This window comes from Pezoporus flaviventris, unplaced genomic scaffold, assembly GCF_033815535.1.
Source record: "Pezoporus flaviventris isolate CSIRO_AGI_PZ_B2104156 unplaced genomic scaffold, CSIRO_AGI_Pfla_v1 ptg000004l, whole genome shotgun sequence".
Classification (NCBI taxonomy): domain Eukaryota; kingdom Metazoa; phylum Chordata; class Aves; order Psittaciformes; family Psittacidae; genus Pezoporus; species Pezoporus flaviventris.
The window spans coordinates 886,904-912,024 of record NW_026892552.1 but is presented as its reverse complement, the minus strand read 5'-3'; the positions used below and the strand labels follow the sequence as shown (position 1 = coordinate 912,024).

Here is a 25,121-nt window from a genome sequence, read left to right as displayed (position 1 = left end):
CAGGATTCTGGCTTCATTGCAGGAGTTGGGGAAATGTGTAAACACAGTAGCTGGTTAACCTGCAGTGAAATTAGGAGTGCAACAGGATGTGTTGCATGTGTGTCCACTTGGTGAACAGCTGGGTCTGGGTTCAGAAGGCAGCAACCGCCCAGGTAAGTCTTGTAGCCCAGGTAGGTTTTGCCTGTAGCAAGCCTGGAGGCTGAGAGACTCCTAACATCACCTGTTCCTGTAAGTGTGAAGCAGTGTAGTGTGAGCAGCTTCAGCATGGGCTGTGCTCTCACCCCTCCCTGTACTGTGGGCCTCTGCATCTTGTACCTAACTACAACAGACTGAGTTGCCAACCAAGTGCTCGTTTTTTCAGGGTGGGCCCAAGTCATCATTTCTTACTGCAGAGAAGAGGGCAAGGCTGAAAACAAACCCTGTGAAAGTACGGTTTGCAGAGGAAGTGCTGGTGAACGGACACACACAGGTCAGTAGGGTATTGCTACAGCCGGATGCCGTGGACAGTGCATGTTGGGAAGAAATGGGTCCCATCTGGGGACAGATACCAGGCTGGCTTACAAGACCTACAGAGTATCTGCACCTGGATATACATCCAGGCATCTGGTGCCAACTTGTTTCCTAGGCACATCTGTGATCAGGGAGGAAGCACTAGAATCTCTAGAGGGGTTTATGTTTTGTTTGCTTACTTAGACTAATGGAAAATACTTAATGAAGAGTCCCTCTCCAGAATCCTTGTAGGACCCCTTCAGATATTGGAAGGCTGCTATGAAGTCTCCACACAGTGTTCTATTCTCCAGCTGAACAGCCCCAACTTTCTCAGCCTATCTTCATACGAGAGCTGCTCCAGTCCCCTTATCATCCTCGTGGCCCTCCTGTGGACTTGCTCCAACAGTTCCACGTCCTTGTTATGTTGAGGACACCAGAACTGCACACAGTAATATGTAGGTGGAGCTTCACATTAGTATCTGCCTGGGAGCTTCCATGGCGCTGTTTCAGACAGAGACTGGGCACTGGGGTTGTAGCAAGTGCAGAGGAGGGAGACAATCAATATGTAGTTTGTCATTCATTTAATGAGAAATAAAGGTAAGAGAAATTAATTTGTATGTTGGGGTCCCACCTGCTCCAAGGTCAGGAGTGTGTCCCAACTAAAAGGAAATGCAGCAAGAGGGCCAGGAGGCCTCCATGGATGGATAAGGAGCTGCTAAGAAAACTTAGAGGAAAATAGAATCTTACAGAAAGTAGAAGCAAGGACAGATGGCCTTGGAAGAATATGGGGACGTCATGCAGGAAAAGAGGGAGAGGGTCAGGAAAGCTAAGGCCCAGTAAAAACTGAGTCTGGCAAGGGATGTGAAAGATAACAGGAAAGGCTTCTATAGGTAGATTGCAAACAAAAGACAGATTAGGAATAATATGGGCCCTGGCCCTCTCTGGAAGCTAATGGGAGAACTAGCTACTGTGGATTTGGAGACAGCTGAGGTTCTCTATGACTCCTTTGCCTCAGTCTTCACTGGCAAGTGCTCTGATCACGCCGCCCAAGTCTATGAAGGCAGATGCAGCGACTGTGAGATTGAAGAATTTAGGTGCACTGTAGGAGAGGGTCAGGTTCAAGATCATCTTGAGAACCTGAATGTGCACAAGTCCATGGGACCTGATGAAATCCATTCGCAGGTCCTGAAGGAGCTGGCAGATGAAGTTGCTCGGCCACTGTCCATCATATTTGAAAAATCATGGCAGTCAGGTGAAGTTCCCAACAACTGGAAAAAGGGAAATATAAGCCCCATTTTCAAGAAGGGGAAAATGGATAACCCAGGGAAACTACAAACTACTCAGTCTTACTTCTGTGCCTGGCAAAATCTTGGAGCAGATTCTCCTGGAAAACATGCTGAGGCACATGAAAAACAACAAGGTAGTTGGTGATAGCCAACATGGCTTCACTAAGGGGAAATCCTGTCTGAGTAATTTGTTGGTCTTCTATGACAGGGCTACAGAACTGATGGAAAGGGGCAAAGCCATTGATGTAATCTACCTGGATTTGTGCAAAGTGTTTGAAGCTGTCTCACATGATATCCTTGTCTCTAAACTGGAAAGATGTAAATCTGATGGATGGACCACTTGGTAGATAAAGAATTGGCTGAATGGCCACACACAAAGTGTTGTGGTCAATGGCTCAATGTCCAGCTGGAGACCAGTAATGAGTTGTGTCTCTCAGGGGTTGGTATTGGGACTGATCTTGTTCAACACATTTGTCAGTGATGTGGACAGTGGGATTGAATTTGCCACCAGCAAGTTTGCCAACAACACTAAGTTATGTGGTTCGGTTGATACACTGGAGGGACCTTGACGTGCTTGAGACATGGGCCTATGCCAACCTCGCAAAGTTTAACTATGCCAAGTGCAAGGTCCTACACCTGGGTTAGGGCAATCCCACGCACAGCTACAGGTTAGGCAAAAAAGAAATTCGTAACAGCCTGAGGAGAAGGACTTGGGGGTGTTGGTCAATGAGAAAACGAACATGAGCTGGCTTTAGTGTGTGCTCACCACCCAGAAAGCCAACCGTATCCTGGTCTGCATAAAAAGGAGCATGACCAGCAGGTCGAAGGAGGTGATCCTGCTCTTCTGCTCAGCTCTCGTGAGACCTCACCTGGAGTATTGTGTGCAGTTCTGGTGTCCTCAACATGAAAAGGACATGGAGCTGTTGGAGAAAGTCCAGAGGAGGGCCACGAGGATGATCAGGGGACTGGAGCAGCTCTCATATGAAGATAGGCTGAGAAAGTTGGGGCTGTTCAGCTGGAGAATAGAACACTGTGTGGAGACCTCATAGCAGCCTTCCAGTATCTGAAGGGGGCCTACAAGGATGCTGGAGAGGAACTCTTCATTAGAAACTAAAGTGGTAGGTCAAAGGGTAATGGGTTCAAACTTAAACAGAGGAAGTTTAGGTCAGATATCAGAAAGAAGTATTTTACTGTGAGGGTGGTGAGGGACTGGAACGGGTTGCTCAGGGAAGTTGTGAATGCTCCATCCCTGGCAGTGTTCAAGGCCAGGCTGGATGAAGTCTTGGGTGATGTGGTTTAGTGTGTGGTGTCTCTGCCCATGTCAGGGTGGTTGATCTTAATGCCCTTTCCACCTTCTATGATTCTATGGTGTTAGCTTCCCTTTTCAACAGGTGGAGACAGTATAATATTAGCATGAAGGAAGAGTAAATAAATGTGTTATATATTTATGACTATTTCTGGAAGAACACTGTTCATCATAGACAGCAGCTACTCTGCTCGAGTGTTTCAGAATTGCTCTCCTTTCAGTGGACTGATGTATTAAGACAGCCAAAGTGGGTATTATGGCCCCGAAAAACTGCAAAGCTTCCTGTTTCAGTAAATAGAGTACTCTTGTCATCTTAATGGAGCATTGCTAAATGATCTCTGTGGCAACTGCAAGGAACCCAGAGGCTGCGTTCTGCAGTTGAAATCAGAAACTCCTGTTTGTGAACATAAATTGTTAATAAGCCTCAATGCTACACAGCCTTCATTTTCTACTGCAAACTGATTATGTATTTCCATATAATGGAATGATATGCAAGATACAGGTCCCTTAGGATCCTCAGGCAGCATCAGTCAGTGTGTTATTAGAAGCTGTGGGCCTAGCTGTAACGTGGAGTAAATCAACCTTTCACCAGATAAAACAGGAGGGGTACACCTGCTTAAGACATAGCAGAAGCTTTCAGAACTAATTCATAGTAGACTATTAGAGCCTCAAAAATAGACAGAAATCTCATCTGGGTGCTCTGGCCATCTGATTGGATCTGGAAAGGGGAGTGGTGATACTTAATTTGTCTATGAATTTCTATATAGATTTTAAGTTCTTGTATGTGCTGACTGTAGAAGGCCTCATTCATATGATAACTTGTGACTGTGGGAGCAACCAGAGAAAATGTGCAGTTAGTGTAAACCAGCATCACTTTTCTTAAATTGATGGAGGACCCAAAGCCTGTGAAAGATGTGATGTGTTTGTGCTACTCGACATACAGTTACACCTTGGTCTCAGGAGCAGTGGCAATGTTCACTCTTTTTTCCTCAGTGATGACTGTAGGCAGCTTTGAACCCCATGAAACGGAGGGGAGGAACAAGATTCAGATGTGGTTTATGTTTGTTCTGGTAATATTTCCAGGGTATATGCACTCTCTGTCAAGATAGATCAAGGTTGTGAGATTTACAAGGTGTTGCACAGCAAATGAACATAGGAGAGATCATCTTAGAAATGTGTTCTCAGCCTTGACACTGTCATGACAACTAGATAAAGATTGGAGGAACATGCTGGTCCAAGAACATAAGAAGGATGTTCTGAAAGGGAAGTCAAAGGGTGGAGGAGTAACTTTCTCAGCACTGGAATACAGTAACACCAAAAACAAGAAGGAATATGCAGATGAGTTGTACTAAAGGAGTAAGGTAGAAGGCTAAAGGTTGCAGCTCTCAACAGCCCTAGAAGGACAAAAGCCAAGTTCCCAAAATTTCAGAGCACCCAATGGAAGTGCTTTTGTTATGGAAGTCAGTGCCTTGTCTAATGCATTTGAGATCCATCTCAAGAAACTCTGGTGGTATCATCTCCTGTTTGGGAAGCCCCAGAGTCACAAATCCTAAGGGAATGCTCAATAAAGTATCCTGCATATTTAGCTGAATCCTACAGCTTTCTTGTGGTGTGCAAGATCCAGTCATGGAGTGTTTAGGTAGCTCTGAACTTGAAGTCATTGCTGCTGCTAGTGAGAAAGTGTCAGCAAGGTGGTTAGTGCTGCCTGGTGCCCAGGAAGATGTCTTTTCTGGCAGACATCACTGCTTTTCTGGTAATAGAGTTGCAGAATGCTTCAGGTTGAAAAGGATAAGAGCATCTAGTTCCAATCCACCTGCCATGGGCAGGGACATCTCACACTAGACCATGTCACCCAAGGCCCTGTCCAAGCTGGCCTTAACCCTGCCAGGGATGGAGCATTCACTTTCCTTGGGCAACCTGTTCAGTGCCTCACCAGCCTCACAGTAAATAACTTCCTTATATCTAGCCTGAACTCCCCCTGTTTAAATCTGAACCCATTAGCCCTTGTCCTATCACTACAGTTGCTGATGAAGAGTCCAGGGAAGATGGCCCTCAGCTGGCAAATCTTCCTATATCATGTGGGAAGTGATCAACAAGCATGTATAGGCTATGTGCAGCTGTTGCACTGGCTGGAGTTTTATGGTAAAGGCATTTGTTATGCTCTTCCCTTGTTCCATGCCATAAGCATCATCAGGGAATAAAGCTTGGTGCCACAGAAGAGGTCTGCAAAAGCAGATAAAAATTTTCATTTATACTAGCATGTGCTGTGTCACGCAGAGCAGACTGGTGCCTGGAGGCTTAACATCCAAGGATTAGTGCTGTTGATTTTGTTCTGCAGGGGAATTCTCTTCTTTGTATGCCCAGCGTTCTCAAAGTATATTTGGAAAATGGACAGACGAAGGCTTTCAGGTTTGAGACAAGCACTACTGTCAAGGTAACAATGCTTGGTTGTCTGCCTTTATTCCCACTACCTAAATTCAATCCAGTAGTAAAGGTACATCCAGCGGAATTTGCAACCTCTTGGTTTTATTGGCCAGCTAGTGGAACTGGATTGCCAGCTGATGCTGAGCATACTGGATTTTCCATGTTCTTTGTGCAGAGGAGATGTTGCTTTAATTCGCCACTCTTTTCTTCTCAGCAGCCAGTTTTCACAAAACTTGCAAGAACTTGGCTATGAGACCATTACACTTCGTGAAGTGTGATTGAAGTGGGGCAAGAGTATATAGGTTGGTGGGAACTGGCAAATCAGCAGCTGTCCACTCTAACATTGATTTCTTTGGAAACCACATGACAGAATATAGAGGAAGTTGTTTAATATAGCAGTGACAATGTGCATCCATGAGAGGGAGAACAAGACCTGGGACCTGAACAGTGGAGTCCAGGTTTGGCTATCATGTGGATATCATGTAAATACAGCAAGTATAATTGTGATGGTTGTTCCTTAAAGTTCCTGTCTGTGCAGCCTTATTTTTGCACTCATGAAATGTTTATGTTTCCCTGTGGAGACATAAAACCTGATTAACCTCTTGAGGGGGAAAAGCAGTACAATCTACCTAAAACCACTTGTGCTTGGAGGCATAATAGACAGGTTACTGTCATTCTCTTCAAAATACAAGGTGCTGCTTTCCAGAGCCACTAACTAGCACTTTCCAAAACTTCCATGCTTAGACATAGACTTACAAACCTTAAGATTTTCTAGCCTGATCTTTAGAGTTGATCAGTGTTTATGTTGGAGTTAGTAAGATTTGCCTGTGCATAGTGATTGGAGGCCATTTCTTTAAAGGATATACGATGTCCTGCAGCAGTGCAGTTACTGTAGAAAAAATGCACAATAGACAGGCTTTCTGGAGTTATCAGGCTGAAAGAATGTTAAGGGGAAAAGCAAGGAGATTTTATTTATAATGTACTGAAAACTTTTCTTAGAAAGGAGAAATTTATTGTCTAGTTTATCCAAACTTCACTCTCGTGGTCTCTCATGCAAGTAAGTCTATGCAAGTGTTGTGACTTGCAGGGCAGAGAAAAAGAAAATGAAACAAAGCAGGGAAATAGTAAGGAAAGGGGAGATGAGTTGTAAAGAGAGATCTGAATGCCCACCTGCAAGGTATTAATTTCTAAAAGATGGATTAGCTCGTCATGTTAGGTTCAGTTTGCTCACCTCTGATCTGGAACAAATTTTTCCTTACTGGAATTGAATGCAAACCTCACCAGCATCCTAACAGAAACACTCAAATGGGTAAAATGCTTCCCAGGTCAGGTGCTTTCAAAAGTTCCTCTGCTGTTTAAGAGATCGTTGCTTAAAACTGAGGTGAGTCAAATATTTGTGCTTACCTTAAGAGTCTTGAGTGAAGAAAGGGAGTTCTCTTTCAATTCAGTCAAGCCTTATATGTTTTCTGTTTGCCAAAAATAAACCCAGTTATTTTCATGAGACTTAGTATTCCAACAGAATTCACCATATAACAGGAACACCAATTTCAATCAAATTAAGTAAGTTTTCTACAATTATGCTCTCAAATTCTTGTTTATCGGTGGGCCACCAGTTCTTTGTAGTTTCTTCAGGAAGTGTCATAGAGTTCTAGAAAGCTGGAATGGTCAACAGCAAACATTTGAATCAAGGGTGACAAAAAGTGCTCAACACCACCAAACTAAAAACTGTAAGGCTGAAACTTTCAGCGTGGCTGGCTCTGAACACCATCCTGCTAACTGCCTGGCTAGCATGTTCTTTTGTTGCTTAGACATCCAGCTGGGATAGCACAGCAGCTAACTGCCAAGCTTGTGCTTGGTGTCCCAAAGAAGTTGCTATCTCCTGTATCTCCATTTCTGATGAACTTGCAGGCTTTCACTAGCCTTGAGACCTCTGTGGTTTGTTTAGGTCAGCGTGTTCAGAAACCGTTAGTGAAGAGGGAAAGGCAGTACATAAAGGCACTGTTTTCCTGTGAAACAGTTCTAAAAATTTCACTGTGTTGTAGCACCAAGCATGTTCTTGGCTGCAGAGAATTTTGTCTGGCCACTGCCCTTTCAGTGCTTTTCCACATGGCTGCCAGCAGCAGGCTAGAATCATCCACATTCATGCGATATACTAGCAGTGTTCAGGAGCTCTGTCTAAATTCTGTTCGACTAGCTATGGACTTTCCCTTCCCAGGACATTGTTCTCACCTTGAAGGAGAAGCTCTCAATCCGGAGCATTGCGCACTTTGCCCTTGCTCTGGAGGAGCAGTACAATGTGGCAAAGATCCACCTGCTGCATGAGGAAGAGTTCATCGAGCAGGTGAGAAGAACCCTTTGCATGCCCCTGCAGTCATGCTGTGAGGGGGAAGAGGGATCACCAGCACAAATTAATTTTGGCCAGTGAAGTGCAGAGAAAACTTGGCTCTGCAGGTATCACAAGAAGGTGTGAGCTTGGCCCCATCTTCAGAGGTGCTGTTCTCTCCCTGTTGCATGTGTTACTACAGCATTAAATAGAGCTCCTGGAGAAATGACACTTTCAGAAGTGTCTCACTCCATTCAGAGTGCCCACAGAATGATACCCATGGGATGGTGTTGTTTGGACTGTGTAGTGCAATTAAGGGGATGAGCATGTTTTGTGCCATTTGCCAGATAGGCCAATCTACAGAGGACTGTTTCAGACAATCTTAAAATAGCTGTGTAGACAGCTGTTTACTGTTCCCTAGGTGGTCAGAGAGTTAACCCAGCCAGGTGCCACTTTGATTAAATTCTAAATCAAAAGTTTAACCTCTGCAAACACGAGGTTAGTTCTCTTAGTAATTCTATTGCTCTGCTACTAATTCTCAACTAATCTAATTTATGAGAATGTGCCTACCTGGGAGTCTTATGTCCATGCTGTTGACTTTGTTGGTCAGTGTTACACTGTGATGCAGAGAGGTTAAGTAGCTAACCCTGTCCAACCACTGAGCATGTGTGCCTGAGAATTTCTGCTTTGTTTCAGATGGTAAGCTTGTATGGGATTTTCCCAGAATAAAATATGCTAATGTGTAACCCAGGGGACATCATATTGATAATTATGATGAAGATCCAAGTGTCTCTTTAGGGCTGCTGCTATCTTAGACTGAACATAAAAGCAGGAAAGCTTTGACCTTTCTCTGTCATTATCATATGGCCTTGCAGCATCTGTCCTGGTTATACTACAAATAGATGAGATCAATGGATATTTAATGAAGCTTTGCTGTCAAAGAACTTCCAAGCTACCACAGGGAGAAGCAAAAACCAGGACAAGAATCTAAGATAAAATTACAAACATTAGCAATGTCTCCTTGTATTTGCTGAGGACAAATGGCTAATCTGCAGTCATCCCACTTGACAGTATCTTTAAATTATTTCTGAGTTCATACAAGGCAGAGGCTTACTATGCATTTATGAAATGAAGAACTACAGCAGTCCCTGTGGCATGATGCTGTTTGTCTGTTGCAGGTGGTCCAAAAAAGAGAATCTCAGGACTACCGGTGCCTCTTCAGAGTTTGCTTTGTCCCAAAAGATCCCTTAGACCTCCTGCAGGAAGACCCAATTGCCTTTGAATATCTCTACTTGCAGGTAAAATAGAGGCATTTCATGGTTTTGGATCTCTTCTCATCCAATTCTCATTTCTGCTTTAAACCAAAGCATACTTCAGGCCAGTTCATTTACATGAATGTGAAATGCAGAGCACTTAGGAACAGAGCATTTGGATTCAATTTGTCTTAAATTCTTAAATCAACTTACATTCTTGTCTTTTAACAGAATGAGATTGAAATTAGCTGAGTGGCTCCCTTTATGACTTACAATTACTTAGTTATATCAGAGGCCTTCTTGAGCTCACATCATCATGCTAACTCACCCATATTTGTTCCAGAGCTGCAGTGATGTGCTTCAGGAAAGATTTGCTGTGGAAATGAAATGCAGTGTGGCATTACGTCTGGCTGCTCTGCACATACAGGAGAGGATCTATGCTTGTGCTCAGCCACAGAAAGTATCCTTGAAATACATTGAGTAAGTTCCCAAATTTCTGTGCTGTGTTGTGGCTAAGTCTGGCAGAACAGGGAGCCAACTAAAAGTGGCATCAGCTCTATGTTTGCCCAGTGTTTAGCTCTGGATAGAAGCCTGTCTCTGACCCAGAAAGACTGCAGTCTCTTAGTTGTGCCAGTCATTTTAGGTCAAGGTGGCTTCAGAGCCTGTCTTTAGCCTGCTGAGCTGCTTGAATAATATGTACAGTATAACATCTGGACATGTGCCTAAGCAGAGGGAGGTTCTGATCTGTAGGTAGAGCAGGGACATAAAATACTGAATCTCTCAGATAGTTACGGTTACTCAGCCTGCCCCTGCCACTATACTAAGATTTGCATGCAGTAGTTGAGAGAGAGGATACTAATCAGCTCTGCACAGCCACTACACCCTTTCATCCACCATAACTATTTCAGAAATATCTAATTTCAGCATAAGTGATAGGTCCTGTGAAGTAATGGGATCTAGAAAAAAAAAAAACCAAAATGTGCTTTCACAAGCAGCGAGTGTGCTGTACTGCATGTCAGTGCTGTTAGACCGCACTTGCCCTGAAGAACAGCCCTGCTTTAAGAATTTGTGATGAGCCAATCATTGAATAACAGACATTTGTGTAGTAACTGCACCACTCAGCCTCCACCAGCCTGGGCAAGTGCTGCTGATGCCTGCATATAGCCAGACATACCCAACAGTGTGCAGTTAATGAAGAGTGAGAAGTGACTTCAGACAACTGCAGCATTCTTAGTTCCTGGATATTTACTCCTTGGGCTGAATGAATCCACATTTTTGGGTGTAGGGAGCTGCAGATGTTACGTAATGATCTTATAACCAAAGTAAAGAACCTTCATCCTCTGGGAGGCACAGACAGATTGGGACTATTATGCTGACAAAGCTTGTAGATTGTCTCCTGTATAACCATGTAAAAATGGCCATTCTGCATGAAAGTGCGTGGTCCTCCAACCCACCTCCTGTCTCAGTAGCAGAAGCACATAAAAGTGAATTTGAGTAAGGTAGTCATGTTCTGTGAGCTACACCCAGACATGTTACAGCACCCTGATCTAGTTGGAAGATGTCCCTGCTCATTGCAGGGGCATTGGACTAGATGGCCTTTGAAGGTCTCTTCCAACACAATCTGTTCTATGATTCTATGCTTCTATGACTGGCATGGTGCCTTTGCCCTTCTCTGCTTCTGGCTAGCTGTTGTTCTGCACATTGTTGTGTTGTTGGGGGACAGCACAGCTGGGACCCCCTTTGCTCCCTTCCCATTTTTCTGCCAGGAGGGACTGGGGAATTGAAAATTTCATCTCACCAACCCTGCTTCGAAACATGAGAGGGAAGGATATCAAGAAAGCCATCAGCTACCACTTGAAGCAGAACCAGATGCTACTGGACCCTCGGCAAAAGGTAGTGTTTATTCCCTGGATTCAAGGTGTCTCCCAGGATGGAGGCAGCATCTCTCACAGTCAAAGAAGCAATGTCTTTTCTCCATGGGTCTCTCCTCTGTGGGATCACGTGGGACTTTTCTTCTATCTTTTCCTCTTATAACTTCATCTGCTGTGCACGCACTCTAATTTCCCTACAGAGTGTGTTCTGTTGTGGGGTTGCCACATGGCAAACGTAGTAATGTGGGGTGGTCCTGTACAGATCAAGTGCCCATCCAGACCAAGCTAGATGTGCTGGTCAAATACTAAGTCCTGTATGAAAAGAACATCTTCTACCCCATAGGCTACCTGGAAAACCTTGTTTGTCTGTCATGTTTCTAAACAGTATTCCTTCTCTTGCAAAACGAAGCATGTGCTCACAGCAGTCCAAGTGCGCCTGAGCTACCTGCAAATACTGGGAGACCTGAAGATGTACAATGGGAAGATCTTTAATGCCACCCTTATGGTACGAGTGCATTTATTTATGCAACTGGGCTTTGGCATACTGTCTTATTGCTTTGCTTTGTGCATCTCTTATTGTACTTGGACAATAACTGCAAAGATAAGGATGCGAGAAGGAGTTTTAACCTTTTTATTTCACCAGTGTGTAAGATCGTATCTTAACCAAAGCAAACCCTATCTAAGGCAGAAATGTTTCAATATTTTTCTTAACTGACTGTTGATGTGAGACTAGCAACCTTTTACTGAGTCTCCTCACTGTCTTTGCTTTGATCCTTGTAGAAAACGTAACATTAGCTCTGGTGATGCTGTTTAAGACAGGTCAGTCACACTACTTTTCCCTACCCTGGGACTTCATGAGAAGTCATGAGGGACTCTGCTAGGATAACTGAGCATAATACCATTGAAGTGAATAACACACCAGCCTACACAATAATTCTGCATATTTTTTCAAGTTGAAAGCTGTGACTCTTGCTCTTCAGATGACCTCTGTTTATATTTTTTATGTTGTAAAGTACTTAAGAGATCTGGGGATATTTCAAAAACCCTTGAAGAGGTATTGGCTATGCTTAAACCTTACTGTAAAAGAGAACACTGCTCTTCTCACAGTTCCCCAAGAGTTTCTTGGGTTATTGTTCTTTTTTTTTTGCCTGTCCTCATTTGGATCTGTACTGAACTATAGACCACAAGTTGTTTTGTATAGCACACCGAGCAATGTAGGTAGGATTGTATCAGAGGAAGACCTTACTGATGGGTTACAGTAATGCCTAGGTTTACGGTTGTGTGCAAACTGAAATAGTTTTGCCAAATTATTTGGGTGTTAATTTATTTCTAAGTGTCTGATCCTAACAGAAAGTGCTAGGAAGAACTTTGGAAAGTTCTTCCAAAACCAGAATGCCTTCCTGAAGTTTCTAGCCAAATCTAGTAGGTCTCACTTGGTCCATCTGGCACAGCCTGCCAGGTGATACTTCTGATAGCAATCTGCTGCTGATCTGACCTCTCTGGATCTGCTAGATTGCTGCTGCTACTCTGAGACCATCTGCCTTGGGGGTACAGGGAAACTGGTGATCCCCAAGGCAGAGAAGAGAACAGAACAGCTGGGAGCAGGTGAGCTGAAAGCCTGTAAGTAACAAGGGGCTCCCTTTGCAGCTGGTTACAGCACAGTTGTAAAGAGTCCAGTGTTAAAATAGTACACAAGAACAGGTGACTGAGGAGTCCCTGCCCAGCACAGGTGATTTGATTTGTGCCTAGATTTTGGTTACAGATTTAACCTCTCCTCCTTACAGCTACAGGACAGAGAATCATATGTTGCCTTGTTGGTGGGTGCCAAGTATGGGGTGAGCCAGATTATCAATAATAAGCTCAACATCATAACAAGTCTGGCAGAGTTTGCAAACATCAGCAGGTTGGAGCTTACAGAGGAGTCTGAAAAAGTGAGCACTGTCAAAATCTATCTGCAGGATCTGAAGGTAAGTTCTTGATGGCTGTGTCAGGGCTAGAGAACAAGTGGGGAATCATTCACACCATGTATTCTTTTCAAAATCTGACATTTAGCTGGTGGTATCATCAGTAAAAAAGGCTTAGAGCAGACTCGGAAGGGGAAGCTCATAAAAAGAATATGAAATTACTGAAGAAAAGTGATTCTTCTTCCTGTCCTCCATCAGTGAGACATATCAAAGAAACAAAATAGGAGAAAAGCAATTTATCTTGTTTCTCTGTGCCTCATGCAGAAACAGTGCTTTGGAATGATGGTGGTATGGGGGAGAAGGAATGTCTTTTCAGTGTGCAGCATGTTCTTGCAGATGGCGATACAAGCAATATTCGTAAATTTGAAAATATTTTTACTGTTTTCTTCTCTCCATGTCCTTAAACAACAAGCTGCTGACTCTGCTCCTGGAATCAAACAGTGCAAAAGACCTTGTCTGCCTCATCATTGGCTATTACAGACTGTTTGTGGATGCAAATGTCTCCATATTTACCTGGGGGGAGAAAAAACGGCAACTGCACCGTGTCTCAGCTGAAGAAGGTTTTAAAAACCCAGCCTGTTTGTTTGTTTGTTTGTTGGATTTGGATATTTTGTGTGTGTGTGCATGCGTGTGATTTTTGGGTGGTGTTGGTTTTTTGTTTGTTTTTTTTTTGTCAAAGGATGGGGAGAAAGTGAGTGGATCCTCCAGCACTGGAAGTGTTATTTTCTCCTGGGAATAGTATCATGCTAGAACAGTAGCCCAGTGGCATCTGCAAGTTATTAAGACTGTCAGCCATGGTGCAGGCAGTGCCAGGTTTCCATCAACCCCAGACTGTCGCATAGCAGAAGAGCAGCAGTAATTGGCAGCTTTTCCCAAGAAGTGAAAGCTGAATGCCAGTCACCGGAACGGCAAACCTATCACTGAGCACTTGTGCTCTTCTGCCAGCCTCCTGAACAACTCCCATCTGCTGGCACCCCTCGGCCAGGAGAGAGAGGATCCGTTTGCCATGCTGTCCTGTCCCTTGTCAGGATAATTGCAGCGTCATAGGGGTTACAGACTGAGGTTTTAGGCAACGAGTTAGCTGGCTGCTGTTCCGCAGCTCCCCCTGGTAAAACCAGGCAAAGCAGGCAGGAGGGACCAAGCCTCCACTGACAGGTTGCATATGGTCCTGGAGGTCTGATTGTACCTTCATCTTGTTTGCTGATGAGCAAGTGAGGGCAGAACACTCTGGGCTTTAAGGCTCTGCTCTTCAGACAAGTTCATAACCCTTGTCTGGCCGTTCCTTCTTGCCACTGTAAGGGACAGGCTGATAGATGTGTTTAAATCCCAGGATACGAATCTCGAACCTGCAGTGACTTTGAAGACTCCTGGGAGCAGGATTCCTCTTCAGACCATTGCTTGGACACTCCTACAGCATACAGCAGTGCCCATCCTGTGTGCAACGAGGAGGAGCTGGGAGAGCTCCACAGTCTGGAAAAGGACAGCACAAAGCCCCAGTCTGAGGGGAGTGACCAGTATGATATGTGTGACAATGCAACAGACAGCGCATCTGAGGCTTCAGATTCAGCCAACACTGAGAGCCGAGGATTTAAGACAAGTGGCTCTAGTGACTCTATGGATGCACTGGAGGAAGATGAGTTGGAGATGTGCTCTTCCTTCAGGCCAGAATTCTTCCACTTCTACACACCAACAGTTCAGGAGATGAGCCACTCTTACAAGAGCTTCTTCCCCATTCATGCTGCAGGAGGGTCCATCAGGGCAGAAACTGGAGACTACTTCTGCTTCTTGCAGGTACCGCATGCAGAGGAGCTTGGGTGTGAGAACAGTCCCTCTGAGCAGAGAGGCGAGGACACTGGTACATCTGTGGTGGAAACCAGATTGTCTGAGAAAAACACCATGGGCTATTACAACCTGTGCTACAGCATATCCCCTGCAGGCGGTGTGGAGAGGAGCAAAATCAGCCACAGCCCTCAGAGAAGTCCTTGGAAAGATGAGTCTTCCCAGGAAGGGGCACCATGTGGAGCAGAGGTGACTGCAGAGGCAAGCGACCCCATTTTGGAGCCACCCCCAGGCTTTGGTGACACCAGCTCTGAGGAGGAGTTCTATGATGCTGCAGACAGGCTTAGCCCTCCAGACACCTTGGCAGGTAAACCCTCACCCATATGCTGCAGGCTACCTTTCTTCCACCCCATGGACTAGGGTGTTGCCTTTTTCCCATGTCAGTCTTCCTAGCGAGATCATCTTTCAGCTCTTCATAGATTTCCCAGGATTTTTAAAGGACCTTTGAACACCCATTCTTTATAAACCATTCTTCAGCAGAAATACAGTTGATGTGCACATAGGGGTCAGAGCTGCAACTCTGCAGGGAAATCTTCATCACATCCGAGCATTAGATCCCAGAAAAAGTCAGTTTTCAAATGAGTCTGGCATTCTGGAGGGTTCCCAGGTTTCTGCAGGAATTCCAGAATACTGATATATGGTTCTGCTTGATTCTGAAGCCAGCATGCTGCATGAGTAAGTTCTGTGCATCCTTCTATGTAGGCTGAATCTTCAGGGATTAAAAGAGTGTTGCACTAAGAGGGAGCTTTATGGTAAATATTCCCACTGGCAGGCAGCACCTTCACTCTCCTACCTTCCTTCAAGCTGAGGAGAGCTAAAAGCTGTAAAACATTATTGTCCCATGTACCCACAAGATAATGATCTTTTGGGGTCAGGAGCACATTACATAACTGGGTCAAGGAGTTCTGTGGCTGAGCAGCTCCCTGGTCATTGTATTTTCTCAGAAAGAAGAGGATTCTTGTTTCTGAAATAATAATTTCTTTCAACATTAATTGATCTTCTTCATTTGTTTTGTGTATTTAGTACAACTTTACATTTTGCATTCATTCACAGTAACAATACCATGTTCAGACACAACACTGCAATCTCTGGAAATTTTTATCACCTAAATATCCAAGCTGGAAATTTCTGATAATGTTAATAAATCTCCAGCTGTAGGCAGCACTTGCTGTAGCTGCTGCTAATACCACCAAATTAAACTTGTAAATTACAGATGTATCTGCAGTCAGATCAAGTGGCTCCAATAAGCAAAGGGAGAGACTACCCATCACCCTTTATCACTAGTGCTGGACTTCAGTCTTTGTAGCCATAGGCACAAATTCTATTTTCCTTGACATAGGTGATTCCAAGATGGTGCTTGATCATAAGAGACAGTTTCCTTTGGCACTTGGGACCCAGGCTTTGCAACCAAACATTTATGTCGGCAATTGCAGGACATGTGTTAAGAACTTTTAGGCCCACTACATAGACGCATGGATATTCTGCTGCCTGGGGCTATTTTCTGACTTGCATGGTTCTTTTTCTTGCCAACAGGCTACAATATGACATCCCAGGAGAGTACAGAAAACTGCTCCTGCATGCTAAAGCAACCAAGGTGTTACAGCTTAGGAGAAAGCCTGATGACAAGGCAGACAGCAAAGGAGAAGCACAGAAAGGAGAAGGAGATGACATATGCTAAGAGCCTGAAGAAGAGGAGATCTTTCCTGAAAACCGATTACACTTCACAGGTCACTTTTCCCTTAGCTTTACCAGGCCCTCTGCAAAGCTGCTGCTCTTGGCCACCGACCCCAGCACTCCATGCTCAGCTGCCCTCTTCACCCTCCTCAGAGAACATCAAGAATGCAGAGCTGCGAGTTCCTGCTGCAGCCCGCGCCCAGAGAAACAGTGCTAGCCCAAATCCATCCTCTGGCCTTGTGGAAATGGAGCCTGATACCATGGAAACAAAATCAGTGACTGACTCGTTGATTTCTTCCATTTCAGCTGTTTGCCTGCAGGGTGTTGCCATGCATGTGGACAGCAGCCTCCAACCTACACATGCTGTATATCCACCTTTCCTGTCCCTGGAGGAAGGTGTGCCCCTTCGTGCGGGCACATCTTGTTTACACGCTGTCAGGTCACCTGCTCAGGGAAGTTCCTCTATGAAGACAAATAATGGGTTGCTGAGTGAGGAGAGCTGTATGGACACCAGAGGCTGGCTGGCCCAAGTGGCACAGGAGGAGAAGGGTGAGGTGATGGCAGCCCAGCAGGCTGGTGATACACATCCATGCCCTAGCCAAGAAGTGACTTGCCCTGCTAACAAACGCACACTGACAGCTCATGGCTCCAGCATGGGCTCTCCTCATGAGGTGAACAAAGACCACGACCAGGAACTGCTGCTCACTGCTGAGAGGGAAGCAGCATGTAAGGAGCCTGTCCCAGCTCTTTGTGAAGAAGGAAAAGCTAATTGTGACAGCTGTGCTGAAAACAGCAGTGACAGTGCCTTGTTACAGGCAAAAAGCAGACCAGTGATAAACAAGGAGGCCTTACAGAAAGCGAACAATAAAAATCACATAGGTTTTCCAGATGCAACTCAGCTCTTAACAGGTTGCAGCAGCACTTCTGGGGTTGAAACTCACCTCTCCTGGCTCTCATGTGGGCTGAGAACAGACCTCGCATCACCCAGCCCATCTCAGGAAAGAGTAGATATCCCACTAGAGCTTTTGGCCTCCGAGAAGACTAGTGGGTGCCTGGAGGCTGATGCTGTTGGAAAGGAGATACAAACATTCCCAGCTGGAGCACTGTTTGTGAAAGAGTTGCTAAGCAGCCAGGAGCTGGATGGAGACCCTAGAAAAGATGCAGGAAATGTGGCTCTCACACAGCCACAGCCTATTCAGACTCCTCTTCCCAGAGAGCAGCCTACTGAGATGGGAAAAGACTCTCCTATAACTCCATCTGTAGGGCTTTCCATCTCCTCAGGCCCAGTTTCCTTTGGCTTTTTTGAGAAAAAAACAGATCATGGGGCTTCAAAGCACTCCTTACTCTGCTTTAACCACAAGGAGGATGAGCAGAGTCCTTCTGACCCCATCATGATCAGGTCCTTGGGTTTTTCCACAATGAAGAAGACATGTCCACCACAACTTGGGATGGACAAGTGCGGCTGTCGTCTGTCCTATATCAGCTGCTTCCACAGGTCTGATGACAAGGGGGAATGTGAAACTACCATCCCCATGTGCAATGCATTTCTGGGGCCCCTCACCACTCCACCGTACAGCAGCTGTAGTCTTCCTGGGACCCCTGTGAGCAGTTACCCAGTCTCCATTGCTAGGGACATGGCAGGGTGGGACCCTTATGTCCAAGCCCTCAGCAAGCTGAAGGACCAAGCACAGATGAGCCCTGCAGATTTTTCCTGCTTCCTGGCCTACACCACAGAGCTTCAGGAGGTTGTGGGGAAGCTCTCCAGGACCCAAGCAACCCACCTGCAAGGTCAATGTTCTGAGCAGGGTGCTGAGAGCAAGGGTACCCTTGGCTTAGTCTCCCGGGATCTGCTGTCCAGTTGCCAGGAGCTCCTGAAAACAGAGCAGTCCCTAAAAGAGCTGCAGGGTGTGCTGAGGGTGACATTCAACCACCTAGTTCAGCTGGCAGTGGCCTGCTTCCAGGTGACACACTGCCAGCTGTGCAGGCAGAGGCAGCAGAAGCTTGGGGTTGCACTCATGGATGTGGTGGGAACCTACCAGCAACTTGTGCAGGCTGTTCACCAGCAGATTTGCAGGCAAGGCTGCCCAGATGTGGGTGCCAAGCTCCTTGCCCGCCAACACACAGCCCTCACAGCTTCCATGTTTTGTCTTCTGCAGCAGTTCAGGGTACCCCCATTGTTGTGATGGGGATGTTTGGTGGCATGAGCGCACTGGGTGGCAAGAGCCCAGCCATGTTCCTTCTGTCCACTATCAGGTTCTCCCCTACAGGGCGTTTAGCCCCACAGTTCACAGAATGGGCATGGAAGCACGTGTCCCTGTTGTCAGCTTAGCTCCACCAAGAGCCACCCCTGTGCAGAGGGTGGTTGTGACGCAGGGCATACTGCCCTCCAGCCTAGCTTTGCGCAATTTTGTGTACGCAATCTATGTAATATACAAATTCATAGAGTACTTCAATGGCTTATGTATCTTGCCTGGGGCTTGTCCCTCACCTCCCAAAGGCCTTGCAGGTGGCTGGTCTCAAGGTGTTGTCTTAGCCTTCTGTCACCTGTGGAGCCTTTTAGCCTGCCTTTCTTGCCACTCCATACTCTCCAAGCAGTTTCCAAAATAAAATTATGTCAGATGCCACCCTGGCCCCATGTGAAGGAAACCAGGATACTTTGTCCACCACTTGTGGCTGAGGATGTAACGGAAATCTCTTTGGAAAGAAAGCCATGCTGTATTTAACTGCCTTTTCTTGGAGCCACAGAAAAGAGGCTTGTCCCAGGCAATGTAGGCAACACCACATCCTGCTTTTCTGATCTGGTTTCTGTGTGTCAGCCAGCTCTTCTATTTACATTTGCTGATGCTTGAGAAAGTCCCTAACAAACGCTCCCCCTCCCCTGGTCTGGGCTAGCATATGTTGCTGCATAGCAAACTCAGGGGCTCAATTGTAAAGTTAAAGGCTCTTACACTGGAGCTGAAGTGCAAACCTCTAACTACACACCAACAGCTAATGAGAGGGGGAATGTGAAGACTAAGCATTGGAAGGGCACATAGGGCATAGCAGAGCTGCAGGCACTGGCAAACGCAAATTCAGCCAAAATGCGGAGAAAGGCCTGGTGCAACAGGCCCTACTGATAATGCCTCATGGCACTGAATTCCAGGTGTTGTAAAAGGCTCTTGATATGAAAGAAAAATGAAAATACATATGCAAATGAAATAGCATTTTACCTCAGAAGACCTTCAAGTCCTTGCACTGGTGGCTGGAGCTAGTCATTTACAGTAACGCAGAGGCTGTTTGGTGGTTTGTTGGGGTTTTGGGGATTTTTTTAGCAATAACGGCTGAGGTTACATATCAACTTAGATGCATCAAAGATGCTTTCTGCTGTGGCTATGAACTATATCTGTTCTTTTTGTGCAGGGCAGAGTCAGATCCCAGATACCCTTCCAGGAGGAACTTCAGGGTTAGTGAACTTTGCATGTCAGCGTGTGATAATGTACCATGCATAAGTAACTATAAGGATGCGATGGAAGTTTAAGAGTAAACATTTTATTTTAGGTTTTTAAAATAGAAGCACAGGATTAGCTATAGGCTTCAACAACTCCCCGAGTCTTCAACTGATTTAAAGTTGTTAGGACATAGTGCACCTGGAAACTGTTTCTCCATCTGGGAATCCCATCTTGTGCTCCCCAATTGGAATAGTATTGTCCTTTTCCATGGGAAGAAATTTTCCTCACCAGGGAGCTTTGCAATTTTAACTTCACCTTACTTACTGTTTTAGCAAGATGAAAGAAATACATTAAAGCACTCCTTGCTGCCCCAGAACAAGTGTAGATGCAAGAGTCAGAAACATTAACAAGCATCTGTAAAGAAGTAGAACTGAATTCCTGTCAGTTTTCACTTGATCCCAGGGCTGCTTATGTTTTCTGTTTGAGAGGAAAAAGTATTTTCCAGCATTGTACTGCTGAGTCGAAATGCATCACTCTTGATAGGGTCCTTGAACAAGATTTAAGCAGAGCTATCCTCTCTATGCATATTCATGCTGGTGCCTCTGCTCAAAATACGGAGTTTGTCTCTCTTGTCTGCACAGCTCTTTAACATTACAAAATAAAGAATTTTCTTGTGCATTATCATGCTGAGGTGTTTTCACTTATTTCACGGCCTCTGGCAGCACATAGCCTTTTCCAGAAGAAACTCCAGCTTTCAAGGCTGCTGGCCAGCTTCGAGTCTCATAGTAAGTTGACAAGATATCAAAGACTGTCAAGAAGAGATGTGATAACAGTATCAACAGCAAGCTCTATTAATATACACCCCATTGGCTGCAAAGCATCAGGAAGTTACAATAGCTGATAACAGAGAAGGTTAGCATGGGATCTAGTGGTTTGCCTTCCTCTCATTTAAAATCTGACGCGCAAGTGTTTGAGGCAGCTTCAAAACAGCACATGAAACCAGTTTGAAGATTACTCTGGGGAGCTCTGGGTAGCCAAAACAGAGGCTGTGTCAACTAAAGCAAGGTTCCCCAGTCACCATTTGACTAACCTGTACTACCCATCTGTGCCACTGACCACGATGGTGGGTTATACCTACTGCACGTCCACCACTGTTTCTCAGATGCTGTGTTTCCACATCTCCACACAGTGGTCTCTAGCAGCTATGCTTGTGCTTTGCAGGGCCCTCCACCACCTCCTCTGCCTTGTGCTGATGGAGATGGCAATGATATACTCATGCCAGAGGTAAGAATTTACTAGAGCTGGCCTAGGACACCTCTCTGCTCCATAATCTATAGCAGAGAGATGTTCACATTAAAAAGCCACAGACCACTGGTGGAGGTAGAGGAGCATGGACACATCCACTGGTGTGACTGGGTGGCCCAACCCATAATCATGACATGAAGCCATCACAGTGGTAGAGCACATCACAACATCCTGGTGTTGTGAGCCTTGCCTTGACTGAGTCTGACACAGGCAAGACAATTTCTGTTCTCCCTAGCCTGGGACCTTGTATGACTCATAGCAACAGCAGCTTCCTCACATCTCCCTCACACTAAATGTTCACTGCTTTGTGCAAAGCAATCCTGTGTCCCTGAGAATGTGCTGATGCAGAGAAGCACACAAGACCTTTAAAAAGGGGGTATCAGGAATAAATATTAAGAAAAACCCCTGCTCCCAGTGCTTCCCCCATTACTCAGCAATGGAGAATAATTCTGAAAATATTTGGCTTCAGTGCTTGATAGCCCTCTCCCCCTGCCCAGGCAAGTGATAGGACATGGCTCAGCCTCTCACCTTGATTAATTGCCAGTGTCTCTGAGTGGTAGTTCTTGGTGTTAACAGCTTTCACCATGTACTCGCGAATGGGGAGACGGGCTGTTTGCAAGGACTGCTCTCGTGCCCTTTGCAGAGTCAGCTTCTGCAAAGGAAACAATAACAAGGTGCCCCACATGCACAAACTTGCATATGCACAGCATGCACAATGTTTCAGGTGCAAGCTGCTACAAAGCTAAAAGCTGTCCTGGGGTATATTTCACCCAGACTGCCACAGTCTCTCAGCCTGGTGCTGGATCCAGGCAGAACCTTGGGGAAAAATGTATGGTGGCACAACAGTGATGTCTCAAATCAAGGCAGCAGGAACACTGGGTACTAGAAGTGGGATGTCTCTGTTCTCAGGAGATAATGGGGGAGACAGCACCTTCAGGTTCCAACAGCCTGCTACCCACCTTGTGAATACTTTCATCCACCAGACCTCCAAGGATGTATACTTTATTTGGATCAATATCTTCAAGGACTAGAAACAAGATAAGCACTTGCTCACCACCATACAACAGTAAAATCCTGCGCTACACCATTTTCCAAGCAAGAGCCCACTTCCATAAGAAACTGTGGCCAGAGTCACACTTTACCCTGGAGCCTCAGACCATGCAGGAGGCTGAGACTTCAGAGACAGACGTGTCTGCCTGAACCTGCAGGCAGCATGAAAGGGAGAAACGCTTTTCTCAGCCTTTTCAGGCTGAAAGGACAGAGCACCAGAGATACCATACATTGCTCCCTTTAACCACTGTCCGTTGTGAGATGTGGCTAATCTGGTCAATCTGATCCCAATCTGCTCCCGTGTTCCCACTACCAGGGTTCCCTACTAAAACCTTCGCCCACCCATACCAGATTATTTAGCAGAGTAAGGCATTTTTGTAAAACAAGACAAGAGATCTGTGCCCTCAGCAACATGTGGCAGGTTGGAAATAAAGGAAGAGGATAAAATAAAGATAGTAGCAAATTAAGCAATAAAGAGAACATTGTAGCTGCTGCATTTCAGAGAAAGATGTCATTTAGACTGTAGCCAAAACTGCCACAGCATCTCTACCACTTCCTAGTATTACAAGCTGCAGAGGATGTACACGCAAGTTTTTGTTAAGTCTGCTGCAGATCACCCACAGCCCCAAGTTGAAACCTCATTTCATAAAAACAGATTGAGATAGGAATAGATTTAGCATCAGATCTAAATACACAGTACATCTCATACCATTTGAGATAGCAAATACCTGGAATTGAATCACGTGAAGTATTAAATAGTCTGGAAAAGAAAAGCATAAAAAACACCCATTTGCCCTCGCTTCCCTGTGCCTAAAGTATGTGAAATATTTACCATTCTCAGAGTCAGGAGTGAGATAAACAATTGAATCTACAGGAAACAGGTCCAAGTAACTTTCTTGAGTTGTATCCATCTGAAAAATGCAAGACATGGAGAGAAGAAGCCCATGAGGCCAAAGTCCATTTGCCAGAGCAAAATCCACTCTCAGACACAGAACTATATGGACGATACTGCCTTAGGTGTTTACACTCCTGCAGATAGTGGGTTTTGTCTTAACTGGAAAATGTTTCCATATGAGCATTGAACAATACATATTTCAAAATCCCCTTAAATTCTTTTCTAATCAAAATCACTGTTCTTTAAGGAAAGGAAAAAAATCACCTAATTTTAAATGAGATTGTAATTCTTCAGAGATTCAGGAATCTCCACCTTGGTTTGTCCCCTCACTATTACCATGTGCAGACCCCACATGTGCTGTAGGGTTTAATGTCACTGCCATGTGTGCATCCTGTGCTTGAGTCAGACCAAGCTCAATGTAAAAACTCAGGACATGAATGTGTGACTTGCCCAAACCCTGACCAAACTTATACAGCTGCCTGTCCACAGTATCACAGGTCTTTTTACAGAAGTAGCATCTGGAGAAGGAATTCTCCTGCAAGCAGGAAGGACAGGAGCTCTAACCTGAAGCATTCGTACATTGCCCCATTATCTGTCAGTCTTCATCTCCTGTCAAAGGGTAAGAAGATCTGAACTTAACCACCGCCACTAAACTGAATTCCCACATAACTCCCAGCTCTCATCTGAGCGCACCTCAGCCTGTCATGGGTCAACACTGAAGGCCAGCAGCAGCTGCAGGGTGCTACAAGCCTTGAATGCACTGTCATCAGAGACCCTTACCAAATAATTGGAGAAGCCGTCGTTCATGCGAAAACACTCCTCATAGATCAACGAGCCCACAACAAACTCCGTCAGACAGAGCCAAAATGGCTTCTCAGCCCGCCTGTTGGCCCCATAGAGTCTCCTGATCTGGGAGGCGAGGCGGCTTGTTTCCTTCCAATAAATAACAAGCACAGTGACCCACAAGTCAAGGGGCAGGGGGTTACACTCAGGGCCTGCAGACATTCATGATGCCCGAGTCACCGGCTGCTCGCTGAGGCTCTGGAAAGGCTGTTCCTGTGGAGCACAGCTCAACTGCCTGAAGGAAACCCAGAGTTGGGTGTGCAGCCAGTCAGGAAGCTGCGTGCAGGCTAGGGGGCGTAAGGACAGGCGGGGATGCGAGGGGACAGCATCCCCCTAGAGGCTGAGCTCAGGTGAGCTGCTGCGTGGACCCTTCTAGTTGAGCTTCAGCTCTAGCTACGCTGAAGCACTGGTGCAGAGGACACAGTAGGCAGGGTGCCCCGTACCTTCTCAGTCATGCAGTCGGCCACCCCGAGGTCCACGCAGAGCCGGGGCCCCGACGTCTTGGCCTGCAGAAGGCGCTCCTTCGCGAGGGCGGCCGGGGCCTTCCCGCAGTCCCGACTGGCAGCTCCTGGGAGGCAGAACAGCGAGAGGGCAGCCTGAGCCCCGGCAGGGCAGCAGAGCCACGGGCGGACTCCGTTCCCTCGGCCAGGAGCCCCTCGACGGGGCCACTCTGTACAGTGCTGTGCCGTGCCACGCCATGCCATGCCGCGCCGTGTCGTAGCGCCTCTCACCTGCGCCACCAGCCTGCTGGGCCCTGCTCCTCTCCCGCTCTTGCGGCCTCTTGCTCTTCTTGGCCGCCAACACCCGCTCCCAGCGCCTCCGCTTCCGCATCACATTTCTCTGTGGGAGCAGCGGGCCCTCAGCCCTGCGGCCTCCTCCCGACGAGGAGGCCGTGGGACCGGCGTCACGGCGGAGCTAAGCCCTGCCACCCCTCGCCCCGCCCGCGGCACCTACCGAACACCGCGCCGCGCTGCCCGCCCGCCCCGCGCCGGGGCTGACGGCCGAGGGCTCGATCCGCAGCAGACGGAGAGCCTCGCAGGCTACCACCGCCTCCTCCTCAGGCTCCACCGACAGACAGCCGTCATCTAAGCCGCCGCCGGACATCGGCGCCACTTTCCCTTCCCGGGGTGGGACCTTCCACGGGAGGCACGGGGATCGAGGAGTGTATCCC

General features: G+C 46.3%; 2 protein-coding genes across 4 annotated transcripts in view; one reads left to right on the top strand and one right to left on the bottom strand.

The window, feature by feature from the left end:
- FRMPD1 (FERM and PDZ domain containing 1) overlaps positions 1–20,541 on the top strand; it is a 26,116-nt gene extending 5,575 nt beyond the window's left edge. Inside the window, exons 5-15 of one of the 2 annotated variants that reach the window (XM_061445366.1) lie at positions 362–469; positions 5,420–5,515; positions 7,721–7,846; positions 9,007–9,126; positions 9,425–9,561; positions 10,848–10,974; positions 11,362–11,457; positions 12,737–12,919; positions 13,329–13,476; positions 14,247–15,062; positions 16,289–20,541. In XM_061445366.1, coding sequence (XP_061301350.1) covers positions 362–469; positions 5,420–5,515; positions 7,721–7,846; positions 9,007–9,126; positions 9,425–9,561; positions 10,848–10,974; positions 11,362–11,457; positions 12,737–12,919; positions 13,329–13,476; positions 14,247–15,062; positions 16,289–18,612 — 4,281 coding nt within the window. In that variant the 3' untranslated portion in view covers positions 18,613–20,541. Of the gene's footprint in view, positions 1–361; positions 470–5,419; positions 5,516–7,720; positions 7,847–9,006; positions 9,127–9,424; positions 9,562–10,847; positions 10,975–11,337; positions 11,458–12,736; positions 12,920–13,328; positions 13,477–14,246; positions 15,063–16,288 lie in introns of both variants that reach the window. The other variant, XM_061445365.1, reaches the window with a different exon arrangement.
- TRMT10B (tRNA methyltransferase 10B) lies at positions 19,942–25,121 on the bottom strand. Of its 2 annotated transcripts, XM_061445367.1 has the most exons (8): positions 24,905–25,119; positions 24,682–24,790; positions 24,394–24,518; positions 23,888–24,040; positions 23,045–23,123; positions 22,122–22,189; positions 21,691–21,814; positions 19,942–20,665 (listed from the first exon to the last, which is right to left on the bottom strand). In XM_061445367.1, exons 1-8 carry the CDS (start codon positions 25,052–25,054, stop codon positions 20,559–20,561), a joined length of 915 nt encoding a protein of 304 aa, XP_061301351.1. In that variant the 5' UTR covers positions 25,055–25,119; the 3' UTR covers positions 19,942–20,558. The 2 variants fall into 2 exon arrangements, with proteins under 2 accessions (XP_061301351.1, XP_061301352.1); XM_061445368.1 differs by lacking the exon at positions 23,888–24,040 and having other exon boundaries at positions 24,905–25,121.

Coding starts and splice junctions, on each gene's coding strand:
- TRMT10B (XM_061445367.1), bottom strand. CDS start 25,054: ATGTCCGGCGGCGGCTTAGATGACGGCTGTCTGTCGGTGGAGCCTGAG. Junction 24,041..24,393: donor CCGACTGCATGACTGAGAAG/GTACGGGGCACC, acceptor ATTTATTGGAAG/GAAACAAGCCGCCTCGCCTC. Junction 23,124..23,887: donor ACGGCTTCTCCAATTATTTG/GTAAGGGTCTCT, acceptor TGCATTTTTCAG/ATGGATACAACTCAAGAAAG.